At 38.2% G+C, this 25,000-nt stretch overlaps 1 protein-coding gene across 1 annotated transcript in view; it reads left to right on the forward strand.

Annotated features, from left to right (window-relative positions):
- The window catches only part of LOC115214978 (atrial natriuretic peptide receptor 1), an 853,780-nt gene that overhangs the window by 499,080 nt on the left and 329,700 nt on the right, over positions 1-25,000 (forward strand). Inside the window, exon 9 of the mRNA XM_029784078.2 lies at positions 11,961-12,044. Within this exon, the coding sequence (XP_029639938.1) occupies positions 11,961-12,044 (84 nt within the window). The remainder of the gene's footprint in view (positions 1-11,960; positions 12,045-25,000) is intronic.

Raw genomic sequence — 25,000 nt, forward strand, 5'->3', positions numbered from 1 at the left:
GCAAGAGAACCCTCTCAATGGCAAATATCCAAAGAGAACGAATAATGCCGATGTTGACAAAGCCATTATCCACCAATGGTTAGTGTGTTCTGGCTTAAAATCAGAAACAGAAGGGTTTATCACAGCAGGCCAAGATCAATGCCTACCTACAAGGAGTTACCAGGCCAACATATTAAAGAACAACAGTAGCCCAACATGTCATGTATGTAAACAAGAAAATGAAACCATTGATCACATTGTCTCCATGAGCAGTTTTCTTGCGCCTACAGAGTATCTCAACAGGCATGATAGAACAGCATAGTATATTCACTGGGTAATTTGCAAAAACCTTGACCTGAAAAAAACTGTTGGGAACACAAACCACCTCCAGTGCTTGAAAATGATCACTTCTCACTCCTCTGAAACATCACGTTCAAACTGACAGAAAGATAGATGCGAATTGGTCAGACATTATATTGAAGGACTTCTGGCAAAAACCATGCGTCCTCATTGATATAACTGTCCCAATCGACATAAATATATCTGTCAAGACCTACCAAAAAATGAGCAAGTATAAAGATCTCGAAATAGAAATTGGCAAAATGTAGAACCTCATTGTCCCTTTTGATAAGTACGAAGTTGAGTGTTTTGTGCTGGTGTTGTTTAATTTGTTCTCTTGACTGTAGCGGTGGTGGTGTTGTTTCTGTTGTTTATGTGTGTGCTATGAGTGTGGTGTTTGCAGTTTTAGATATTTGTGTCAGTGTCTGTTCCTGTTTAGGTTATTTGCGCTTGGGGGATTCTGGTGATTGTGTTGGTTGTATTTGTGTTGGTGCTTTTGGGGAGATGTTTCCGTGGATAGTGATTGTATTTTTGATTGAGGGTGTTGTTATGCTTTGTGGAGTTTTTCTTTTGTACTTTCTCTTCTTTTTTTGTTTGTTTGTTTTTTGGCCCCTTCATTTTTCCTTCATCTCCACTACTGTAAGTGTCTGTGTCTATGTGTTTGTTTATAATCTTGTTTATGTGTGTATTTTTGTTTGGTGTGAGAGGGTAGGAGAGCTTTCTTTGTTTCCCCCTAGGATGGTTAATGTCTTTGGTGTTGTTGCTGGTGGTTTTGCTGGTGCTGGTGATGTTTCTGGTTCTCGTCTCGGCGGAGGCAGCAGTGGAGGCCGTAGGCGGCAGCGGGCAGCCAAATAAGTTGTTTCTCCACACCTGAAACAATGAGGCCTTTTGTCCTCAGTTATGATATGTATCACCGTCCCGTTCTGGAGAGGGATGTGGTCTGGGATTTTTTTAATGTTTACGGGTCTGATCTGGAGAAGTATCTCCAGGTCAACCCCTGTTCAGTCCTCCCTGGCAGTTCTTGTCGCCTCTATAGGGACAGTATCCGTCCTCCCCACGATTACGCATCCCAAAAGCCACCAAATATCTAGTCATGGAGGGGATTTTCGAAATACGGATACAGGCTGTACAATTCCCCATGTGGGAGGGGTACATGATGACTTTGCTGATTTTGCAGAGGTCATTGAATGTTTCACAGCGAGTGCTTCTGATTTTAACACCACCGAAATGGTGCCGTATTGTTTGCCCCTCGTTATGTATTCGATGTCATTTCTTAGGCACCTCAGCGCCGCCTCAGTATCTTTTTGTGTCTGCTGAAATGCATCTGAAAAATACCGTTCTCCTCTCCACTGCTTCATTTGCCTCTGATGGGATCGTTAGACATGCCCAATTGTTCTTTTGTTTAATTAGTTTCCATGCCGCTATGCGCATCTGCTCCCTAATTGTGAGGTCTACGGTACATAGGTGTTTGGTCTTGACTGCTGCTTCTGCTGCAAAACTATTCTTGATATTTTTATTTGTATTATTTTCGTTGCTGTTTTTGTTGTTGTCAATGTTGCTGCTGCTGCTGCTGCTGCTGCTGCCCTTATTATCGTCGTTCTTATCGATGTTGCTGGTATTGGTTTTATTGTTGCTGTCGTCATTTTTGCTCTCGCTGTTGTTGTTATTATTCTAGCTATCGCTACTGCCACTGCTGCTGCTTTCTTTTTCGTGGTTGTTGCTGCTCCAACCACAACTACTATTGCGGTTGCTCTCAATGTTGCGGCTGCTGCTGTTGTCATTTCTACCACTGTTAGTGTTTCTGCTACTATTCTTCGTTGTACTTTATACCATGACAGTCTTGTTTTTCTCCTTATCCCCTTCCCATGACAGAGGGAAGGGAGGAAGTCTTCATCTGTTACCATATTTGTAGGAGGGTTCGTTTTGTTTTTCCTCAACTCTTTCAAGACGCGCTCCGCTATCTTGTTAGGTTGTATTGATTCCATTAAATTTTAACGCCCACTGGATTTATTTTATGGTTGTGCAGCCCCCAGAGGGGACATCACAACCATAGAAAAATGTAATGTTGCTTCTATTTACAACTTGGAATAAAAAAAATTGTTACAAAAGGACACCAAACTTGGTGTAAATAAATATTTTGAAATGAACTCACTTGGAGCGTTCGAAAAACACGTCTGATGTGTTCTGCAGCAGGTATAATAATAATAATAATAATAATAATAATAATATAATAATAATAATAATAATAATAATAATAATTAGAATGGCGGGATATATAATAGAAGAAACTGACGTCGTTCATTTTCTTATTAAACTGAGCAATATTTCAAGAGTACGTTTATTTGAAAATACAAAAATAATGAGAACTGAGAAAACAAATACACAGAAAGGCAGAAATTGAAAATAATTCAACTAGAGTTCTTCAACACAAAAAAGGCATCCTCAGGTGTCACTTACTCGTAAATGTTTGAAACAAAAAAGAAACGGAAGAAAAAATAATGGGAGAAATGGAAGAGGTCTCTTAGCCAAAAACATTTAGATAAAACTAATGGAGCTCGCCTGTCAAGTTTGTTCACCCAGACCACCACAACAAGGCCTGACGCTAATAATTTACAAATTTATTTATCTTGATGCGTTTTGAAGAGCGAGAGTTCAGGGGAATCAGTGCTATTTCTAAAAGTGTTACTTTCATAGCCTCGTCTTTTTGTCCGCCTCCAACGATTATGCAGTGATTTCAATTCCGTATTCCGTATTAGTATTAGAAGTAGTAATGGTAGTGGTGGTGGTGGTGGTCTTCGTCGTCGTCGTCGTTGTCGTGGTTATAGTGGATTAATTGCTGTAGAGAAACTATTGTAGTAACACTGATAGCAATTGAAACAAGTGCAGGGTCGGTAGACAACAGAATAACAGGCGAGCAGTAATTCGGTTATGTCACTAAGTTCTGAATTCAAATGGCGTCGAGGTGAACTTTGTCTTTCTTCTTTCGTAAATGATAAAATAAAGCATAGCATCAAGTCATGCTCTTAGGTCAATTTAATCGACTGTGGTCTACTACTACTACTACTACTACTACTACAAATTATGTAATGTTGTGGCAATTTTGTACATCAGTTATACGACATTTGTAATATGACCAAATATTTAACCCATGTTTGTTTGGCCATTTTATTTTTAGACATTATTTGTTAGTATGAAATCTAACCACGGAATAGTATATAGACTTTCGTTGTCCACTATATTTTAGTTACTGTTTCACAAGGGCTGCAATATGATAAGAAGTTTGCTACCCATTTGCATAGTTCCAGGTTCATTTCCACAGTGTGACGGCTTGGGCAAGTGACTTCTGCTATAGCTTCGTGCCGGCCAAACCTTTGTCAGTAGAATTCGATTGACGGAAACTGAAAGAAGCCGTCACATATATGTTTCACGGGGAAGGTATCAAGTGGATGTGTGTATGTCTCTTTGTGTTTTCCTTTGTTTGTTTACATCCCTATAACTTAGCATTTCAGCACTATAGATCGATAGAATAAGTACGAGGAAAAGTATACGCACCGAGGTTAGCTTGTTTGACTGAATCCTTCAAAAGGACGCCCTAACATGGCTGCAGTCCAATGACTAAAGCAAGTAAACGATAAAAGATAGAGTCCACAGTATTTTCTGTAACCAGGGGAGATGGCAAATATTTTATCTGTTGCTGTCCGCGCTATTTTACATACTTCCTGTCAACAAAAGTTCACAGAGTAACGAAAGCTAACTGGGAGATTTGCAAGCCTATCATTGTGAGTTGCGGCATGTCAAAGATATTCTGAGGACGATAATAAATATACTTCTTCGTCACCTTCAACTGTATCTCATTTATAATCATCGGGGGGGACCTTGCTCATTTCGCAAATTAATACTATCTTACATTTGAGAATAGCAGTAAATGTAGATAGTTATGTTCATCATCAGAAAAGTGCTTCATTTCATCTGACACTAAATATCTATAAGGTTTCATAGCAGGCTGCAACCGCTCTCTCTCTCTCTCCCTCTCTCTCGCGCACACACACACGCGCGCACATGCACAGACACGCTCTTTCTGTTTCCCTCACTCGCTCTCTCCTTCTTTCTCTCTCTCTCTCTCTCTCTCTCCCACACACACACACACACTCATTGGCTTCCTCTCTATATTTGCAATATTTGACAAAGCAATCTGAATTACTCCCTCCCGTTATCTCTATCTTTTTTCCTCTTCCGTTTCTACTCTTTCTCTCTTTTTCTTACACTTTCCTTCTTTTTCTCGATCTTTCTTACACCTCCCTTCTCTTTCCCTCTTCCATCGATCATGGAGAGTTGACGTAGCAGCATGGAACAGCCAATGTAGAAACATTTGAATCTCTTTTAGCAGTGTCCAATAGTTTTTCGTGCTTTAATAGAAGTAAACAATACATAGTGATAACATGTTTTTAAATTACTGAAACATGTAGATAGTTGTATAGTTAGTGTGCCATTTATTATTATTATTGTAACTTTTGGAGTGCATGTAGTGGGATTATTCTTCCGTTTGAAGTAAATAACTGAATTCTTAAGTTTCCTGTAGCTGCAATAAAAATATCATGGACAGAGATAGAGCGGAAAAGGGAGATAATATGAGGAGGTTAATGATAGATGTAGACGATGGAGGAAACGGGATTCGGGAGAGGGAGACGAGTGTGAAGAGTCTGAATGGACAGAGTCGAGTTCAACCAGTTTCAAGTAATTCGGTCACTATATTAGAGGGGAAGTGAGCAGGGAAGAGAACAGGTTTATAGGAGACAGAGTTTAGGGTGTATTCATGAGCAGCTTTATGTCCATCAAGAAATTATGATTCAAGTCAAAAACAAATGGCAATTGTTTACTATTTCCTACTCTAAAATAATCTCTAATGCTGAAAGTTCGCAAAAGAAGAAAGATTATTTTTAAACCGTATTGTAAAGAAAAGTATAAACTACCGAAGACTACATTAAGCATAACGTTAACCGTTCCATGATATATATTTTGCTTTTCCTTTCAGTGAAGCTAGTTCAGTTGTATTTTCAGAAATCAAGACTATTTTAACCGATCCTATGCGTCACTGGGGCATTATTTTTTATTGGTTTACAAGTACGAAAAATAAGTGTCATACAATATTCATGTTTATTCTTGGTGCGCAGAAAACAAATCCTGTTGAAGCTATTCCTACTTTTAATCTTTTTAGGATCAATAAATTTAAATACTAACCCAGCGCTAGAGAAATAATCATTGCATGCAGATCTTTCACTAACTTAAGGAAGCTATGTACAACTGCTGCTCCATCATGTGTGTACGAAACTGAAGGAACACGAGAAAAACCATTCGAGAAAGAATAGTAGATGGTGATGCCAATACCCTGCTACTGCAATGGTTCATGTGCACTTGCGCGCGCGTGTGTGTGTGTGTGTGTGAGAGATACTAAATAGTGAAAGATTTCCATTCTATGATTTACAGAATTCCGACATCGATACAAATGTTGACTTCTGGTATAGAGACATGACCGCAAATTTAGCGGAATTTATGTCATCGGTACAGGAAGAATAAAAGGCAAAGTTGATATCGATGTAATTTGAATTCAGAACAAGAAGAGCCGTAACTAAATGCTACAAAATATTTTTAATATTAACTCTCTAAAAGGCGCTGAGTTGCCAGAATCGTTAGCACGCCGGGCGAAGTGCTTAGAGTGATTTCGTCCGTCTTTACATTCTGAGTTCAAATTCCGCTGAGGTTGTCTTTGCCTTTTAATTTCCAGAGATGGAAAAAATAAGTATCAGTTGAAAATTGTGGTCATTTTTATTGACTTAGCCCCTCCCCACAAACCTGCCCGTCTTGTGTCAAACTTTGAAACCAGTATTAACACTCTAACAACACGATTGAGAAAGAAAGTAAACTAAACTTAAAACTCTTATTGTACTAACAGGTAATTAACCGCCAAACTGTCTGCAATAAACATTTGTAAAATACAAATCTTCGTCGCATATATAAATACATGTTTATTACACTTTGGCCGTTTTTATTAACTATAAACTGAGGCCTCTTGAAATGGTGACATTTATAAATTTCATAAGAACATACGAGGTTTTAGCTCTCCATACGAGTTATTAATAAAACTGGTCATAACCTAGCACTAGCTGTTGAGTTTTTATTTGCTTTTACAGCTAATAAAATATTTTGCATATAATAAGTGTTTTGTCAAAGAATTTTCTAGAATTTTATCGCATGTGTTAATTAGATTCTGTGATTATAGATAACACGCCAATGTTTTATGTGATATTTTAATATTTTGCTCATTACTGAGATCTTAATTAAAACATCACATGCTATCCTTCTTAACATCTTAATACACGATTGCTAATAGTTACTTCTTGTTGTCAATAGTTCGTGGCTAATGCTCTTTAGTTATTACTTTCTATATAGGTTAGTTTACCTATTTTCGACGTGAATTTGCGGTAGGTATTTGCAGTTTCCATACCCTGATAGCTTACAAGGAGCAAGGTTGGGATATTTAGTTTTCACTGACGCGAATTACTATAAGTAGGAAAATCAAATGCAGCGAAATGTTTCAAATGGTTATAGCTAAGAAAAAAAGATTACATGATGGTGATAGCTCAGTGATGTGTGTGTGTGTGTGTGTGTGCGTACGTGGAGGATTTAGGAGAGGTGGTATAATCAAGCTTAGAGTTATATGTCTCCTGAAAATATAGAAGAAAATATATAGGAGAGTGGGCGTCTCCGCTGTTAGACAAAACTAAGTTAAATATTTTAGTAGAGCTCTGCCAATCAGTTTGGTAAACTGTCATTATGATGTCTTGGTTGAAGAGTCGGAGTACCGGATAAGACTTCTTGCATTTGTTCCGATCTTTTGTACTCTGATTTCAGATACCACCTTCATCGGCTTTGTCAACTATTCAGGATCTTTACTCTTTTACGTGTTTCAGTCATTTGACTGCGACCATGCTTGAGCACCGCCTTTAGTCGAGAAAATCGACCCCAGGACTTATTCTTTGTCAGCCTGGTACTTATTCTATCGTTCTCTTTTGCCGAACCGCTAAGTTACGGAGACGTAAACATACCAGCATCGGTTGTCAAGCGATATATATATATATATATATATATACATATATACGACGGGCTTCCTTCAGTTTCCGTCTACCAAATCCACTCACAAGGCTTTGGTCGACCCGAGGCTATAGTAGAAGACACTTGCCCAAGGTGCTATGCAGTGGGACAGAACCCGGAACCATGTGGCTGGTAAGCAAGCTACTTACCACACAACCACTCCTGCGATCGATAAATAAAATTTCAGTCAAGTATTTGGGCTTTTCTTTTTTCTTTCCACCTCTTGGAATAGTCGGGCCAATAGACGTGATGTACATCACAGCTTCCCCAATCTCTGGACTTACTAACAAGAAAAAATTAGAGTGAAGAAGGAAGAATTCAACGTTTTTATATGTTGGTCTTCGTTTGTAATTTCTTGCAAAGTGATTAGAAGATCAACCTTTTTTGTGTTCATTCTGAGATAAAGTTCAGGATTTCTAATTGGTAGACTTTTCACCTTTCCCCTACGAACTTAAGTTTGCTGAATCACACCATCTCATTTCTTTCCAAATGTGTGTGTGAGTGCGTGCGTGTGTCTGAGCGTGCGTGCAAGTGTGTGCAAGTGTGTGCCAGCGCACGTGCGCGTTTTATATCATTTTCAAATGTAATTGGTAACATGTAACCCAGAACAACCTGTCAAATAGTCTGGTTGTCGGTGACTAATCTCTCCGAACTTACTTGGTGAGCAGAGTGTGTTTGGTCATTCTGCAGGATGAAATCCAAAATCCGTCGAAGGGCGAAGAAACTCATGTGAGATCCTTGTTCGTGGGCGTTTTTTACGCTGAGAATACAGAATCGTAGATCACAAAGAAGGAAATGGGACGGTTATGACGGATCTCTCCTGTAGAGCATATATTGACTTTGGACTTATCAGCAATCTGAAGAAGACAAAGGCCATGTTCATTCTAACTCCAATGTCGAACCAAACACCTTCCTCCAGGGTTCAGTTTTGGATGTAGTCGACTCTTTCGTATATCTTTGGCAGTATTTTCGCTAGCTTTCGGAAATCTTGAAAATCGTGTATAGTCTGACAGATGCATCAGCATCAAATCAAAGCTCAACGTCTGTGAGTCGTCCTTTCATATTCTTCAGATAATTGGATTACGAATCATCACTGCTTCAAAGTCTTGGAAAGATTCCATGAAGGATCCTGAACATCAAATGGCAATCTCTAACACTACACACAAATATATTACTATTCAGATATTCCTAGCACTAGATACCAACATATCACTATTGAGATATTCCTCATATGCAATCAGAGGATGGTAGGTTACCTAAGTAGTTGTAACATGGTAAACGTCCGAGACTAACCCCTAAAAATAGTTTTGGGATGCCCTTCAGAAACTACATTCCGACTATTAGTGTGGATGTTGAAGACCGGAAACAGATGACGGGATGTCAATCGGTTTGGAAGGAAGAGATCCACGAAGGTTATAAAGTAATTGAAACACGTAGAATTGAGCACTTCATAAACAAGACTTGACCTCAATCTAAAACACTTTTCAACCCGAACATGTTTCTAACAACTGCAGTTGTTATTCATATGGGATTTTATGACGGCAAATAATTGCAGGCTGATTATGCACAGACCCCTCTTGAGCAATCTACAAGCATTTTGCGTCAATTGTATGACAAAGTATATGGATGTCTAGCGGGTCTGAAAAGTCATTTGATTTCACAAAGACCAGATTAATGCTAACAGTAAGGACGAGTATTTTGTTTGTCCTAAATGCAACAAAGGTGCAAAACTGAAGCAGGCCTGGTGGGGAGTGCATGGATATCCACGGCTCTTTTCAAAATTTGCTAGTTGGCCTTTCTTAGGGTGTGATGAATTTGTGGAAATTAGAATATGTATAAATTATTAAACATAATTTTGGCTCTAAAAAGTATTCAATTGTACCCGTATTTCAAGTTTACAGGAAGTATATTGACTTTATTTCCGTCATAAATTCAACAACTCAGACATTCTGTCTATAGTGATGTTTTTAATTAGAATGCGTCATAGTTCAAGATTTAAAGATTAATACTTAATTATAGTTATGTGATACGGGGATAAATCATTGGCTCAAAGATTAATACTAATTTAGTCTGATATTGACAAATAAAGGCGACAGCAAGAGACATGTTTTGATACTGTCAGACATATTCGGCGAACACATCTTATCCGATTCGTGACTGGAGAGTAATCAACTTGATGTATAATAATGAACACGACTATTCACTACATTATCGTAATGACTGAGAAAAAATGCACAGTAAATCCGTAGTTGACTCATGTTCCATACGGCCAGCACCTGATTATGCAATTATATTGTTTAATGTTGATCTCGATGACAAAGTTAAATCAGGCTTCAGTGTGAGGGATCAGTAACTTTTGAAAGCTATTTTCTTTTCCATCGATACTGATTTTGAATTTATTTATTTATTTATTGGAGAGCCCATCAATTCACACTACAGAAACATTCATTGTGTTATGTGAACAATTCATAAGAGTGAAAGCTTCAAGAACCTCTATTTCTTTCCTTTTCGATTTATAGCTTCTGTTAGAGGTAGATAATTATCTTCTGGCGGGCTATAGAAATTATAGCCACCTGCTGGGAGACTAATCCATTCTGAAAAACAACAAAAATAGGGATACATAAGATACGTGCGTCCCTTATTGAGTAATCTGAATAAATGTTAGAAAATACAATTCCTGGAATGTCTCTTTTAATAGATTTCAAGATGGTTCCAAAGCAATATTTTTCTGGACTCTAGTGAATAAATGTAAAAGAAAACCTGACTAAAAATGTATAATGTAAGTGTAACGTAGGGAGAATTGTATTGTTTGCGACTTTTCTTCATGGAACAAACCGCGCATTATTTGCGAAGTGAACTCATAATTATTTTTGCTGCAGTTATTGTTTCCTTGTTATTGTTGTTATTTTTGTATTATGTCTGTTGAAAATGTTGTTGTGGTTGATGTTAGTGCTGCGTTGCTTTATTATTGTTATTGATGCCGATATCCTTGTTGTTATTACAACTATTGCTGTTTCTTAACCACACCGCCGCCCTGTTTATCACCAAAAGTATTCTATCTTTCACTCTTCCCTGCTTTCAATGAATCCAAAAATAACAGATTGCCACTGCAAAGATTTGACCGTACATTGAATGTTCTTTTGTTAATTTGAATTTTTTCTCGTACTTAGTGAAGTTAGAAGACCACATCAGAGTTAGTCATTTGCTCTTCCCGAAAATTGCACTGCAGCCAAGCGGGAGCATCACCTTCAAAGTCAATCGAATTGATTCTAGCACGAATTTCATTCTAGCGTATATTTTATCGATCCGTAAATGCCTGCTTTAGACATTTGAGTCAAGTCCTATGCAGTTCTTTTTTCTTTCTTTTTAAATGAAATACATATAGGGCTACCCTATCTAATGTAACTTTACGTTTTTATTAGAGTTGAATATGTAACTGCTTTTTCTAGCACGTCATGTAGCTCTGTATGGAATCCATCCTTTATTGCTTATCTCGTTGAGTCTGTCTGCGTTCATACACTATTTCCCAAGACACCTTTGTGAAGAAATTTGTCTGAAGGAACGTATATACGACGAGTTTCTCTCAGTTTCCGTCAACTAAATCTACTCACCAGCTCCGAGGGTATAGAAGAAGGTGCCACGCAGTGGGAATGAATCGGGAATCAGGTGGTTGGAGAGCAATCTGCTAACCCTACAGGCAGCCCTACACTAGCATTGATTTACCATATGATCTACTGACTTTATACACCATAGCAAACAGGTTTTATGTGGTCGGTTGTTCTGAGAGAAACAGCAGCCAAATCACTATCAATTGAAACACACTTCTCACTTGATATAATAATGAAACCGAAGAAAATTTTGTCTTAGATTACGCCCTAAGAAGTCAGAATGGTCATGACTTCAACGCTTTTCATTATAATTAAATTTGAGTCTATATAACAAGAACAATACTTCCTAAAATATAACAATAGATTTCGAAAATGCGGTTCACTTTTTCTTTTGTATTGTTTTGTCTTTTGTATTATATGTAAATTGAAACGCGGTGAGCTAGGTTCGATAAATTAAGTACCAGCAAAACACTGGGATCAATGTTATTGACTAGTCCCCTCCCCCAAAACTTTCAGGCCCTGTACTTATAGTAGAAAGGATTATTAAGGTGGTGAGATAGCAGAATCGTTAGCATACCAGACAAAATGCTTAGCGGCATTTGGTCCGTTTTTACATTCTGAGTTCATATTCCGCCAAGATCGACTTTGCCTTTCATCCTTTCTGGGTTGATAAATTAAGTACCAGTGAAACACTGGGTTTGATGTAATTCACTTGGCTCCTCCTCCAAAATTTCAGGCCTTGTTCCTTTAATAAAAAGGATTATTTATAAGTTGACATTTCGGAGTAAATACGAATCCACTGCTTCGAATTTCAGTATGTTAAATACTATACCCCTTTATTTCAACTCAACATAACATTTCTTTTTTCTAATTTCTCTATTTCAGCGTCAATCAATGACAAGTGCACCTTCGGTCGATACATTGGCATTAGATACTCACCAAGTCTTCACACGCACCGGTTATTACAAGGTAAAGTCTAACAGATTGTACTTAATATATCAATGATAATTATGCGCGTGAATGCTGTGTGCCAGTAGGGTGGAGTGTATAATGCCTGTGTTTGTTTTGATTTCAAATCACATTATTATGTATTTGCACACATACACGCACACTCACACACACATGCACGCTTTTGTACATCTGTGTGTTTGTATGTGTATATGCATGTACGTGTGTGTGTGAAGTGTATCTGAAAGCATACATTATATATGCTATACAATATTATTTATACTTATATATATATATATATATATAGTAATATAATAAGAGTAAATAATATCTTTAATGTTTTTTAAAAACAAACAACAATTATTTACTGATCGATTTCTGTGAATTACAGGGATATGTCGTATGTGGAGTCTCATTTGTAGAAAATACAAATAAACAGTCTCTAATTTTTTCGGTATGTGGCTAAGCAACCTGTTGCCTGCCTCTTTTATTCATATACCATATATATATAACTCCAAGAAAGTTAGGGGTTGTGAATCCAACCCACCAAGGGATAATATCTATCCAATATACTGTTGGTAGAATACCCAATTATTAATACAGAATTGTTTTTTTATTGTATTGGAATTACATTACCTAGTGTATTAAATGGGTGAAGGTAAAGATATATTTACCATTAATTTATATTGCAAATAAGAAAATGGAGGAGAACAATAGGTGGTTCATCAACTTTAAGTCATTAAAAATGTTAACTTATTTATTTGTAAAATAAATATCCTCATATCTTTCATAAACATCTGTTTATATATTATACTATATTATATATTTTATATTTTATATACTATCTATTGTGAATAGTAGAATACATCTAATCTAATATTAATAATAATAATCTTAGTAATAACTGAATATTATATGTGCTTATGGATGTAGATGTGGGTTTTATATTTATATTTATATTTTTTATTATTATAACTTAATTTTTGTACTTTATAATCTCTGACGAAGCATAGAGATATATGCAAGTACCTCATTTTCATCTGCCTATTACCTCAATCCACTTGAGTAATATAGGCAGAATAAGAAACTTTTATCTATAGGCTGAAACAGCTGTAAGTTATTTTACCAATTTATATTCATGTGTTTTAGTAATTACTGGTATCCTTATCTTATATGCAAAGAATAGTATGCTATATGTATGCTACTATAATTATCAGTTTGATAAATAAATACGTTAACATTTTTAATGTTGATGAACCAACTATTGTTCTCCTCCATTTTTTTATTTGCTATATATATATATATATATATATATATATATATATATATAATATGTATTATGTATGTATGTATTTATGATATTCATACATACTTATATATATATACGTATGTGTATAAAGATGTATATACATACATATATAATTGAATATATACTATAGATATGTATGGTCATGTATAACGGGAAAGTTTACGAAAATAAACAAAAGACGAAGGCAGGTGGAGTACAAACAAACAAATGTATTAGTATAGCGCTCAGGAATAGAAATAGAAAAAGTCTTTTACGTTTCGAGCCTAAGCTCTTCGACAGAAAGATACACAGAAAAAACAAGGAGAGAAAAAATGCGCGTAGGAGCTAACGATCTATCATGGCGTCCTGACTTCGGACAGTGGTCATGTATATATATATATATATATACATGACCATACACGTACAAATATATATAAACATATATAAGCATTTATTTGTGCATAGGTATGTATAGATGGATGGATGGATAAGAACCAATTCCAACTATACCGTTACTAGCATTTTCTAAGTTTTCCATTAAACATTAAACTAAAAAAGAAAACTTTTGAGAAATTCTGATATCTTATATTTTTTTACTGTTTTCGTTATTTCTTTTCCCAAATAATGAACATACACAGGAAATATGATCAGATGCAGGTTTAGGTACAGAAGTAAATATCATATTCGCAGCAATAAATGATTAAGCGGCTTCTTCCAACCATCCTCCGCATATTGCAAAACACACAAATCTCTAGCTGTATTTCTTCAATTATTTATATGAAAGCCAACGTAACTGTTGTCTTTACATCATAATGCCTGGAAGTATGCTATATTTTAAAAATAAATATATTTCTTTTTTTTTCTTTTCTCTCTCTGAGATTGATAAGGAACATGAAAAAAGTCACAACTTAGCGGCGTGAAATATCTCGTAGATAAACATACACATGCTGTTATAAATAAATATAGATAGATATATATTTAAATATATATATATATATATTCAGCAGTTATATATTTAGCGTCAAAGAGTATTTAAGAATAAACCAACTCAAGATTACTTTAAAAGTGTTTATGATATATTTCAACTGCTAAAGGCAAGTTCACTGCAGTCACCGTTTAAAAAAACTCTCTCGCGTTAAGTTGTGTAAAAACATCATAACTGCCCAGTGCTGTTGCTTATATAATTATATATATGATTCGAATCAAAATATGCAACAAATATATCTAGCGGTAATGCAGTACGATCGTTTCACGCAACTCCCTGTAATTGAACAATACAATCATTATATCAATTTAAATACAGAGCAATCCTCAGCTGCACAAAGACATAGAATTTAATTAAATTAAAACAGATGGAAACATGATATACCATACTAGCTTTTATTTAATCTGCATAGATTACTAAGAAATTTTACTATATAAATAAATTTGAATACAGTGAAATTAGAATTTTTTGATACCCTCCTATATGGGATTGCAAAACATTCTATATATCTAGGGAAATTATTTGGTTCATCTTAATTACCTCCCTTCCATTAATTTTTAATATATCTTATTGACTCCTGATATATGTGCTAAATTGATAATTTTTTTCTTTTCACTGTTAGTAAATATTATGTCTAGCATATTCTTTTAATTTAACTCATTAATAAATTAAATCACTATTTACTAACTAACTATGATTCTATATTAATAGAAATGGATATATATATATATATTTATATAAATATGAAATGATTTCTATATATTCTATCCTTATATAAGATACTAAAATTTATTGAAATCCTATGGAAAATTATCTAAAGGATATTTATTTAAAATTCACAATACAGGAATTTTGGCTGTTAAATGGTAAGGGACATTGAAAACCTCTAGAGCATTAGTAGTCTCTATTCTCCCTACCGCGCTAACGTCAGCCTACTAGCTTTTGTTTAAGCAAAATTCCTCAAAATGAGGATGGATTTATGGGTTTGACATTTGTACTACCCCTTCCTCTATCTATAAATAGAAAAAAATTCTTGTTTGTCTCCATTGAACCAAGAATAGAAACCCCATCCCCAATGATTGATCTAAATAACAAAGTGAACTCAGTGATAAAAAACATCTACAGATGGAGAAGAACATACTACGACCATGTTCTTAATGATGAAATTAACCTCTCTGTCTATATATCTACCCTCTTTGTAATGTTGGCAAATGAAATAAGTATAAGAATGTGCAGTGTCCGTTTAATTAAAAAATTCTATATGTGGGTGAAGATTGCTCGACATTTTAAAACTGATGTAATACTTACAGTGTTTAATAAAAGGAAGTAGCATGAAACAATTGTACTACATAACCTTGGATATCCTTGTTGCTTATTTTGATTATGATCACCCCATTTGATATATATATATATATATATATATATATATATATATATATATATATATAACTATATACTTTGTATTAACTTTTACCTGTGTATATATATATATATATATATATATAGTCCCAAAAGTTATAACCTCATAACTTCTAAAACAATTTTTACATCCTAAGCATACTTTAAACTTTATTCCTTAGTGTTTCATTGTAAACTACTTAAACTACTTAGTATTAAATACCTCTTCAAGCTATAATACTCCAGTTATTTTCGATTTTTTTTACTATTGACGTATTTCATCTGTCATTTGGTAAATCCATTAGGCTCAAATTTCTAAGACGAGAGGATATCAAACCCATCAACAGTTAAATACTAGATCTCCCTTCCAAACCGAGAAAGTGCCAAGGTATATAAGAAAAATTAAAAGCACGAAGCTTTTGTATTAACTCTATAGGACAAGTAATTCACATAGTTAATGCTGTAAATATTTTGTTCTACTCGAAGCTGAGATGCCAGTGACTCATTATTATTTCATAATTTATGTTTAATATTAGCAATTATTCCATCCATTAGCTAGACATTAAAAACAATCTCTACCAAATCACCTCTTTTTATAATCACATTGAATAATGTAGTTGTAGTTATATGCTTGAATAAACACCGATTGGTCTTGGCTGGAAAGACTCAGATAACGTGTCTACTGGATCTGAATTAAGCTGGGAATAAATAGTAACACAAGTAACCCCGATAGAGAATTAATAAAAGCACTCATCCATTTACTGGTTTATTGCATTTCAACAAGAAAACTATAGTCTACTGTTAGCCGATATGTCCTTGATTGCCGTCTCAGGCTGTTTGTTCCATTTGCTGATTGATGGCTGAGAGCTTCTGTCGAGACAGTGGATTTTGGCACTAGGTGTTGAGATATCGTGTACAAGTGTGAATAGGTCTTACTTTTCACAATGATGTATGCATACCGTGGTGAGAGAAGGCATTTGAGTGCTAGGCTAACACTAAAAAAATGGGAGAAAAGGAGGAAATGACATTTAGATTTCGAGTAGTCACTCTTCTTCTGAAAAATACGATAGACACGGAAAGAACAGAACGGAGAAGCCATGCTGAAATCACCAGAAATGTTCGGAGGATCGCTCTAGGAATGTGTGGCGAGGAAGACAACTGTGAATTAAGCATATGTGTGTGTTTGTGTGCGTATGAAGTTACTGTGTACGAGTACACTGTACTGTCTAACTGGTTTGCCTGTGTGTCTGGTAATTGGACAACTGTGTGCCTAATTATATGTGTGTATGTGTTTAAGTGTGATTTCTTACTGTCTTATGTGATTGTGTGTGTAAGTGTGTGTATCTGTGTGTGTGTGTGTGTGTAGCTGATGCCTGTGTCAAACTCAGATAGGCGTGTTCAATGAAACAGTTTTGTGGGGGATTTAGGACCAGTGTATTTCTATACTCGGTATTGTATGAGTAGAATGTGAGAGTGTTCTTGAATTGTGGATGATTGGTGTGTGTCAAGTAGATAATAGGTGAGTGTCTGTGTGTATGTGTGTGTGTGTGTGTGTGTGTGTGTGTGTGTGTGTGTGTGCGTGTGTGTGTGTGTGTAAGCGCAAATTATAAATGTATACAGTTTAAAAACGTTGGTGTGTATGGCGCTCCGCTCTTATTAGTAGGTTTTTGTAGGCGTGTGGATCATTTTAAGAGGGCTGTGCACATGTAGCAAGTGATTGGTGTTTGTAGTTACGTGTACAGTATTGATATATTTCTTTATTAGCCACACAGGGCTGAACACAGACGGGATAAATTACAAAGCAGAGCTTTTCTTTTTGGGGAGGAAAAAATGTAGGGTAGGTTTTCGATCAAAACGGATCGTAAAAAAGAAAGAAAGAAATTAAAATAAGTATTAAAAAAAACATCCACAGGGATCGTGTATCACAGAAATGTCATGATGTAAAGTGTAAAGAGGGAAACAGATAAGGTTTATCCATTGAAAGAAAAGCCTACGGAAAAGACCACGGTAATCTCGGTCAATAATGTTACATGCTAACACATTTATTTGCAAGTAAGTAACCCTCTGCTTTAAATTTTTTCGGGTTCGTAGGATCATACTCAAGGTGGCTTCGTCATTCATACATGCCATCCTTGCTACATTCACCCATCTTTTTTTTAAACATTCGCTAGACAAAAACCTGCCTCTCTCACTTTCCTTTTCAAGTGATACTTGAAGAAGTTGATGAGAAGTTGACCAGAGAAGAAAGTGTTTGTCTCTAATCCTTTCAGACGCGTCCACCAGATACATTCATTCGCCATAGCCACAAGTATAATGAAAATATCTCTTCCTTTCCGTTTGAAGGAAGGAGGCGTGATGATATTGACAATACACTCGACTGATAAAGCGACTCGCCCTACACGTGACAGCAGTCGTTTGACATAAGCCTACATGTGGGAAATGGTTAGACACAGCACGAGTGCGTGCAGAACGGTTTCGTCGCTCTGACCGCATCTCGGCCGGGTCGACACCGTGTTTCTCGAGCCGTGTCTGTAGAGCTTATCCTGAACGAGTAGTGCTTCTCGTTAGCACTGCCAGGCCAGGGATCTTTTGAAGTTGCCCATAGGTCCTGGCCCGAAAGTCGTCTTGAACAGGCGGGCCAGGTATTCCTCGTCGACGCCCAGGTTCGCCCCGAGATCGTCGTCGAATCTCCCCTCCACTAATCCCCTATAGAATGCTTTGGTTGTGTTGAAGTCGCTCAAGGTCGACCCGGGACGGCATAGTTGTTTGAGAACAACGCGACACTCGCGGTGCCATTTGCCCTTCCTCAGCCTCTTTTTAATCCACGACAACAGTTCGGTCATGGAGACGAGCTGCAGGAAAACGTGCCTCACAAACGGCGACCACACCTGTTCACCATCGTCTACGTAGAGCCGGAGATGTTACAGTCTCAGCGCGTGTCTGCGCATCATCAACTACGGCATGATCAGCCCTCCTCTTAACGGGTGTTGACAGCAAATGGATCGCCTGACCATCGGGACGAATCCTTTCCACAAGAAGCGGAAGAGAATGCATTCTTGTTTGGTGATGGTAGGGTAGGGACAATGCACGACGGTCAGGTGATAGTAGGTGACGGACGCAATGTACGTGTCCGCCACCTCCGCCCGAATTTTTAGGGACAGTTTCCTCTCGGCCCATTGCCGAGCGAGAGTGACCACCCTACTCGTTATCTCGTTTCAGTTCTTCTCCATTTGGAGGTCCGGACCAAACCAGACCCCGAGCAACTCGACCGGACCGTCGGTCCAGCGTCCCACGACGGAGGCGCTGGTGGACGGCATGGGCTTGCTTCTTCAGGTGCCGAACCGCAAGCCCACTAACTTTTCCCGGTTGATTTTCGCTCCTGTCACCGCTTCGTGGTCTTTCAGTGTCTCGCCGACCAGCTCGATGTGCTTGTGGCTAGACACTATGACGGTGACGTCGTCCGCGTATGCAGACACGCTCGTCCCGCATTCCAGTTCTCGCGGGATGCCCCTCAGATTCGCCAACTTCCGTAGTAGTGGTTCGAGAGTCAATACGTATAGAAGCGACGAGAGGGGGAAATGTCGAAAGGTCTCGATAGATGTCCATTTACGCGAATTACCGAACGGATACCTCTGTACAAAGCAGCTATCCAGCCGCGGAAGACGAGACCGAAACCAACCGCTCTGAGGACAGCCTCCAAGTATCGATGGTCTACCCTATCGAAAGCTTTCGATTGATCCAAATTGATCAGGGCCCCACCCATGCCAGGTTCCTTAGCTACCCTGTCTATGATGTAGCGTACCAGATAGAGGTTGTCATGGATGCTTCGGCCCGGCACTGCGCAGGTTGGCACCTTGTCGACCAGTTTCATGATGACAAGCGCCAATCTCTTGGCTAACACCTTGGCCTAAATTTTCAAGTCTGCATTGAGTAGAGTGATGGGCCTAAAGTTATCTATAATGTCCCACCATTTGTTATTGACGATGGCTCCCGTCAAGGCCCTCTTTACTAACGTGCTGATTCGGTCTCTGAAAAACCTGTCTGAACGGGAAAGACGCGTTTAGACGTGTACAGTATAGATAGATAGATAGATAGATAGATAGATAGATAGATAGATAGATAGATAGACCAAATAAATTATGTATGAACTTGAATTTTAATAAAATTGAATTTCACGGAATCAGGTCGTGATAATGCCATATTTTAAAACTGAATATTGTGTGATTGATTAGTTTTCTGATAGGAATCACGGAGTATCCAGTAATTTTTTCATAAAATTATTCTTCATAAATATAGACTCGTCTTTGTCTTCTTCCCTTCTATTCGTTAACGTATATATGATGATATAAATCACTCTCTATGTATATGTAAATGTTTATATAATTATATATATGCGTGTGTGTGTGTGTGCGCGTGTTTGTATACATTTATATGTTTACATATATGTATTACTGATAGATAGATAGATAGATAGATAGATAGATAGATAGATAGATAGATAGATAGATAATGAGGTATAGTTTTCTGCTGTTTTCATAAATTACTCCTATAGGGATATTCAAAATTTAATGAATATTTACGTTTCCATTGGTTTTAAATCCGAAAACAAACATTTTACGAGGGTTTTTTTTTCTTAATTTATTCTGCCGAAGTTCATTAAAAAGAATCACACGAAAGATACATATTCATTTCTTTAGTTCTAGTTGTGTTCTGCTATCGAACTTTCGAACAAAGAATTCTATATTTAACTGAGAAATTTTAAAATGATAATTTTATTCTCAAAACTTGTGAATATGATTTTCACGTTCTAAAATGTCGTATAAACGAAAAAGAAGAAAAAAAAATTAAAAAACCTTTTTAATCTGTTTTTGCCACATCAAAGTTCTAGTTATAATGTGCGATTCACCAAGGCAAAAATCAATGACAAAAGAATACCTCTGGGATGCATTTATTACAGATTCCTTCTATTTCTTTTTTTGTTGTTATTGCTTTGTTTTTTTTAGTTATTTTCTTCAGTGTCCATTTCTGATGGCAACAACTATTAGTCAAAGTCAAAGATGATTGTGTTTTGGAATGAATGTCACTCTTACAGAATTAAGTGATTTCTTTAGCTGTTCTGTTATGAGAATTTTGTTCATGCAACAATAGTAATGCCTTTTGAATTATTTCTTGCGTTTCTTTATTCGATTCTATTTCTCACAAATGTTCCCAGAATGAACAAGAATGAGCAGATGCAGTAGAGTACTGCGCAAAATAGTCTACATGATGTCTTCATTGATCTTCTCAAGTGAACCACTACGTACTAACAAATATTAGACTATTCCAAATGTACTAGCAGTGTAAGTAGTAGTAGTAGTAGTAGTAGTAGTAGTAGTAGTAGTAGTAGTAGTGGTGGTGGTGGTGGTGGTGGTGGCGTCGGTGGTGGTGGCGGTGGTAGTAGTAGTAGTAGTAGTAGTAGTAATAGTAGTAGTGGTGGTGGTGGTTGTGGTGGTGGTAGTAGTGGTAGTAGTGGTGGTGCTTGTGGTGGTGGTGGTGGTGGTGGTAGTAGTAGTGGTGGTGGCGGTGGTGGCAGTGGTGGCGGCGGTGGTGGTGGTGGTAGTAGTAGTAGTAGTAGTAGTAGTAGTTCTCTGTTCGCTTGCCCCATGCGAGTTTCTATTGCACAGCATTATTTGGCTGACACATATCATTGTCCTTTACAAATTTAGCTTTGCGCGTGTATACTCCATCAGTTGTACTTCTTTGTGAGGTTCAGTTTGTTGATTGAGATGTTAATGTATTGCGTTTCGGATCTGATTACTATTAGACGGTTATTGTTAGGTTTATTAGATCAATATTTTGCAAGGCGCTTGTTGTTTGTGTTGTGTTATATTACCGGGCGGTGATCGAGTTGTCTGGTTTGTGCAATTGTTTGGGGACGATTCTATAGAGTAAGTGTTGAGAGATTGGTATTGTATGTTTTATTGTAGGAAGGTGACTCTTTTACTCTTTTACTTGTTTCAGTTATTTGACTGCGGCCATGCTGGAGCACCGCCTTTAGTCGAGCAAATCTACCCCAGGACTTATTCTTTGGAAGCCTAGTACTTATTCTATCTGTATCTTTTGCCGAACCGCTAAGTGACGGGGACGTAAACACACCAGCATCGGTTGTCAAGCGGTATTAGGGGGGGGCAAACACAAACACAGAAATATATACACACGCATACATATGTATATACATATATACGACAGGCTTCTTTCAGTTTCTGTCTACCAAATCCCCTCACAAGGCTTTGGTCGGCCCGAGGCTGTAGTAGAAGACTTTGGGACGCAGTGGGACTGAACCTGGAACCTTGTGGTTGGTAAGCAAGCTACTTACCACACAGCCACCCCTGCGCTTAATTAGAATTGTTGCGGGAGTTGTCATGTATCTTTTCTCTCTTTATCTTTTTTAACGGTTGATATGCATTGTGGGTTGTGTTGCATCCTCAGGTGTCAATCCGTAATGAGTCATATTGTTATTGTTATTGTTACATTTATTGTTATGGTAGCAAACTAGCAGAATTGTTACCACGCCGAACAAAAATGCTTATCGTCATCAAATACCACCGATGTTGACTTTGTTTTCCCTCTTTTCGAGGTCGAAAGAATTTGTATCACTGGAACACTGGAGTAAATGTGATCGACTAACCCCTTCTCCCAAAATTCCAGGCCTTGTGCCTATGACAGAATAGATTATTATTATTATTGTCATCATCATCATCATCATCATCATCATCATCATCATCATCATCATATTTACGCCCGAAGTAATTCTTGTTTATAACCTTTGTTTGCGCCCTTTCCTTGCCATTTTTCCCTTTAAACATTGTTCCAGTTTGTTAATAGAAACACCAGGGAGCTGGCATTGGGTTTCTGTGTTTGTTTAGCTCATAGTGGGGCTCTATTCCGCCCCAAATAAGTTCGTTGGGCGTTCCAATCAAATATAATTCAACAACATGGCGGAACGCATCTTGGAAGATTTTGTTTTTTAAAACTGCCCCTCCTCAAAAAACTTTTCTTGAATGCTCAAGATTTCCTTCCTCTTCCTTCCGTTACTGATAACATTACCGGAGAGGAGGAGGAGAAAAGGAAGCACACTAGAGTTCAAAATCCACCTCATAGGAGCAGCAGCGAAAGATTTGGCAACAGTAGTGACGGGCAATGAGAGCGGCGGTGGTAGCGACAGCAGCAATGGAGGCAGTAGCAGCAGCGGCGACGACAGCAGCGGTGGCGACAGCAGCGATGGCGATAGCAGCGGCAGCGACAGCAGCGATGGCGATAGCAGCGGCGGCAGCGGAGAAGGTGGCGGCAGTAGTAGTAGTAGTAGTAGTAGTAGTAGTAGTAGCAGTAGTAGTAGTAGTAGTAGCAGCAGCAGCAGCAGCAGCAGTAGTAGTAGTAGTAGTAGTAGTAGTAGTAGCAGCAGCAGCAGCAGTAGTAGTAGTAGTAGTAGTAGTAGTTGTTGTTGTTGTTGTTGTTGTTGTTGTTGTTGTTGTAGTAGTAGTAGTAGTAGTGGCAGTAGAAGCAGCAGCAGCAGCAACGCAATTCAGAATGCAATGGATTTTAGCGGAGAAAATAATGTTACAATTGAAGGCGGTGACGTAGGTGTGGAGAGTGGCAACAACTCAGCCACCATCACCACCAACAGCAACAGCTGCAGCAATAGTAACAACATCAGCAACGTTAACAACATCAGCAACAAAAACAATAAAAAAAACTAGAGGTTTGCTGATGTAGCAAATACACAGAAAAATATGTTTACAATCCTCCTTGTGAACAAAATTCGACAACTTTCAAAAGCAAAAGAAATCAAAGTTGTCGAGGGTAAGGCATCAGTGCACGTAACTCCCAAAAAAGAAAGGCAGTGTATTTTAAATGCGTATCACGAAAAAGTAGGAGATCGGAAATAGCTTCCATCAATCACGGCGAGAAAACCCTCAGTGAAATTTTAATAGATGTCACTCACAAACAATGAGGTAGGCAGGTTGCCATCATTGAAGTTCTCTTTAAAAGTGAGGACCTCGCGCGAAGACACGCAAGATCGACCCGGTGGACTGAGGAGTGGGTCTTGTATCTCATCTACCTCTTGAAGAGAACGACGAGAATTAGGCTAAACGCTGTACCACTAGATGTAAACATCTAGTGGATTGCTGCCTGTGCGCTGCAACACCCAGAACCACTCAGGGAGATAAAAAGGAGCAGTGAGGAGACCCGGAAAAGCAGGTCCATACCAGTCGACAGCGTTGAAGGGCGCTGACATAAAGGCTGGTTAAATTGCTCGTGGTCTGGCTTGGTCCACACCTCGAGGTGGACAAGAGCTGGGGGGAGTTCTATGAAAGGGACGTGTTCCGCTCCTCAAACGTTCCATCGGCTGTCAACAGCTGCCGACTGGAAGACTGAGCATGCCGCGGCTAATGATGCGCAGACATGCGCTGAGGCTGCGATATCGCCAGGGTTTCCGTAACAGTGAATAGGTGTGGTCGTTGTCCCTCCAACGGGAATTTATGTAGCTTGTCTCATTGACGGAACTAGTTCTGGGTAAAGTGCAGGCCAAGAAAGTGCACTTGGCATTTGGAGTGTCGACAGGCACTCACAGTATTCTGCCAGTCAGTCAACGCTGTCAGTGGAAGGTCTACATGGAGTTCTATAGGGGATTAATCGAGGGAAAGAGCGACGACGTACTCGGCGAAACTCTGGGCATTGAGAGGGATCAACTAAATGGTCTTTTACGGAAGAATTTCGGGCTGGCGCCTGTGGATAACTTCCAGAAATCCCTAGCTTGGCAGTGCTCTGCCGGTTCGAAACAAGCTCTTCAGACACGGAAGTGCTCTCAGACGGTCATGATCGAGGAGTGCGCAAGGCGATGAAACCGTCCTGCATGCATTCGTCCAGTGTCCGTGCATTGCTGACTTGTGGAGCTTTCTCGAACAGCTGTTACCACGTGTAGGACGGATCCAGTTATCAGTTGAGTCCATTGTGTGAATCGCTTCGCTGCCTGCTTTTGGTCGGGAGGGACAGTTTTTTCTCTGCTGGGTTGCAATACAGACATTTCTCAAGTGGAACTTGAAAAGGAAAGTGAGAGTAGAAAGGGAAGTCCTGCCCACTCCACCCACCCCGTAAGTTTGTTATAAGATGGGTGAATGTTGAAAAAATGGCTCGCGTGAATGGGCCTACTCTGAATATTTGCCTGTAAACCAACGCCGTTGCGGGGAAGAGGGGTGCCACCTGCCGTGCCCTTGGCATTCGGAGTGACCAGGATGTGTGGGGTGCCTGGTTGGCCCCTGGTGGAAA

This window comes from Octopus sinensis, linkage group LG8 (genome assembly GCF_006345805.1).
Source record: "Octopus sinensis linkage group LG8, ASM634580v1, whole genome shotgun sequence".
NCBI classification, from domain to species: domain Eukaryota; kingdom Metazoa; phylum Mollusca; class Cephalopoda; order Octopoda; family Octopodidae; genus Octopus; species Octopus sinensis.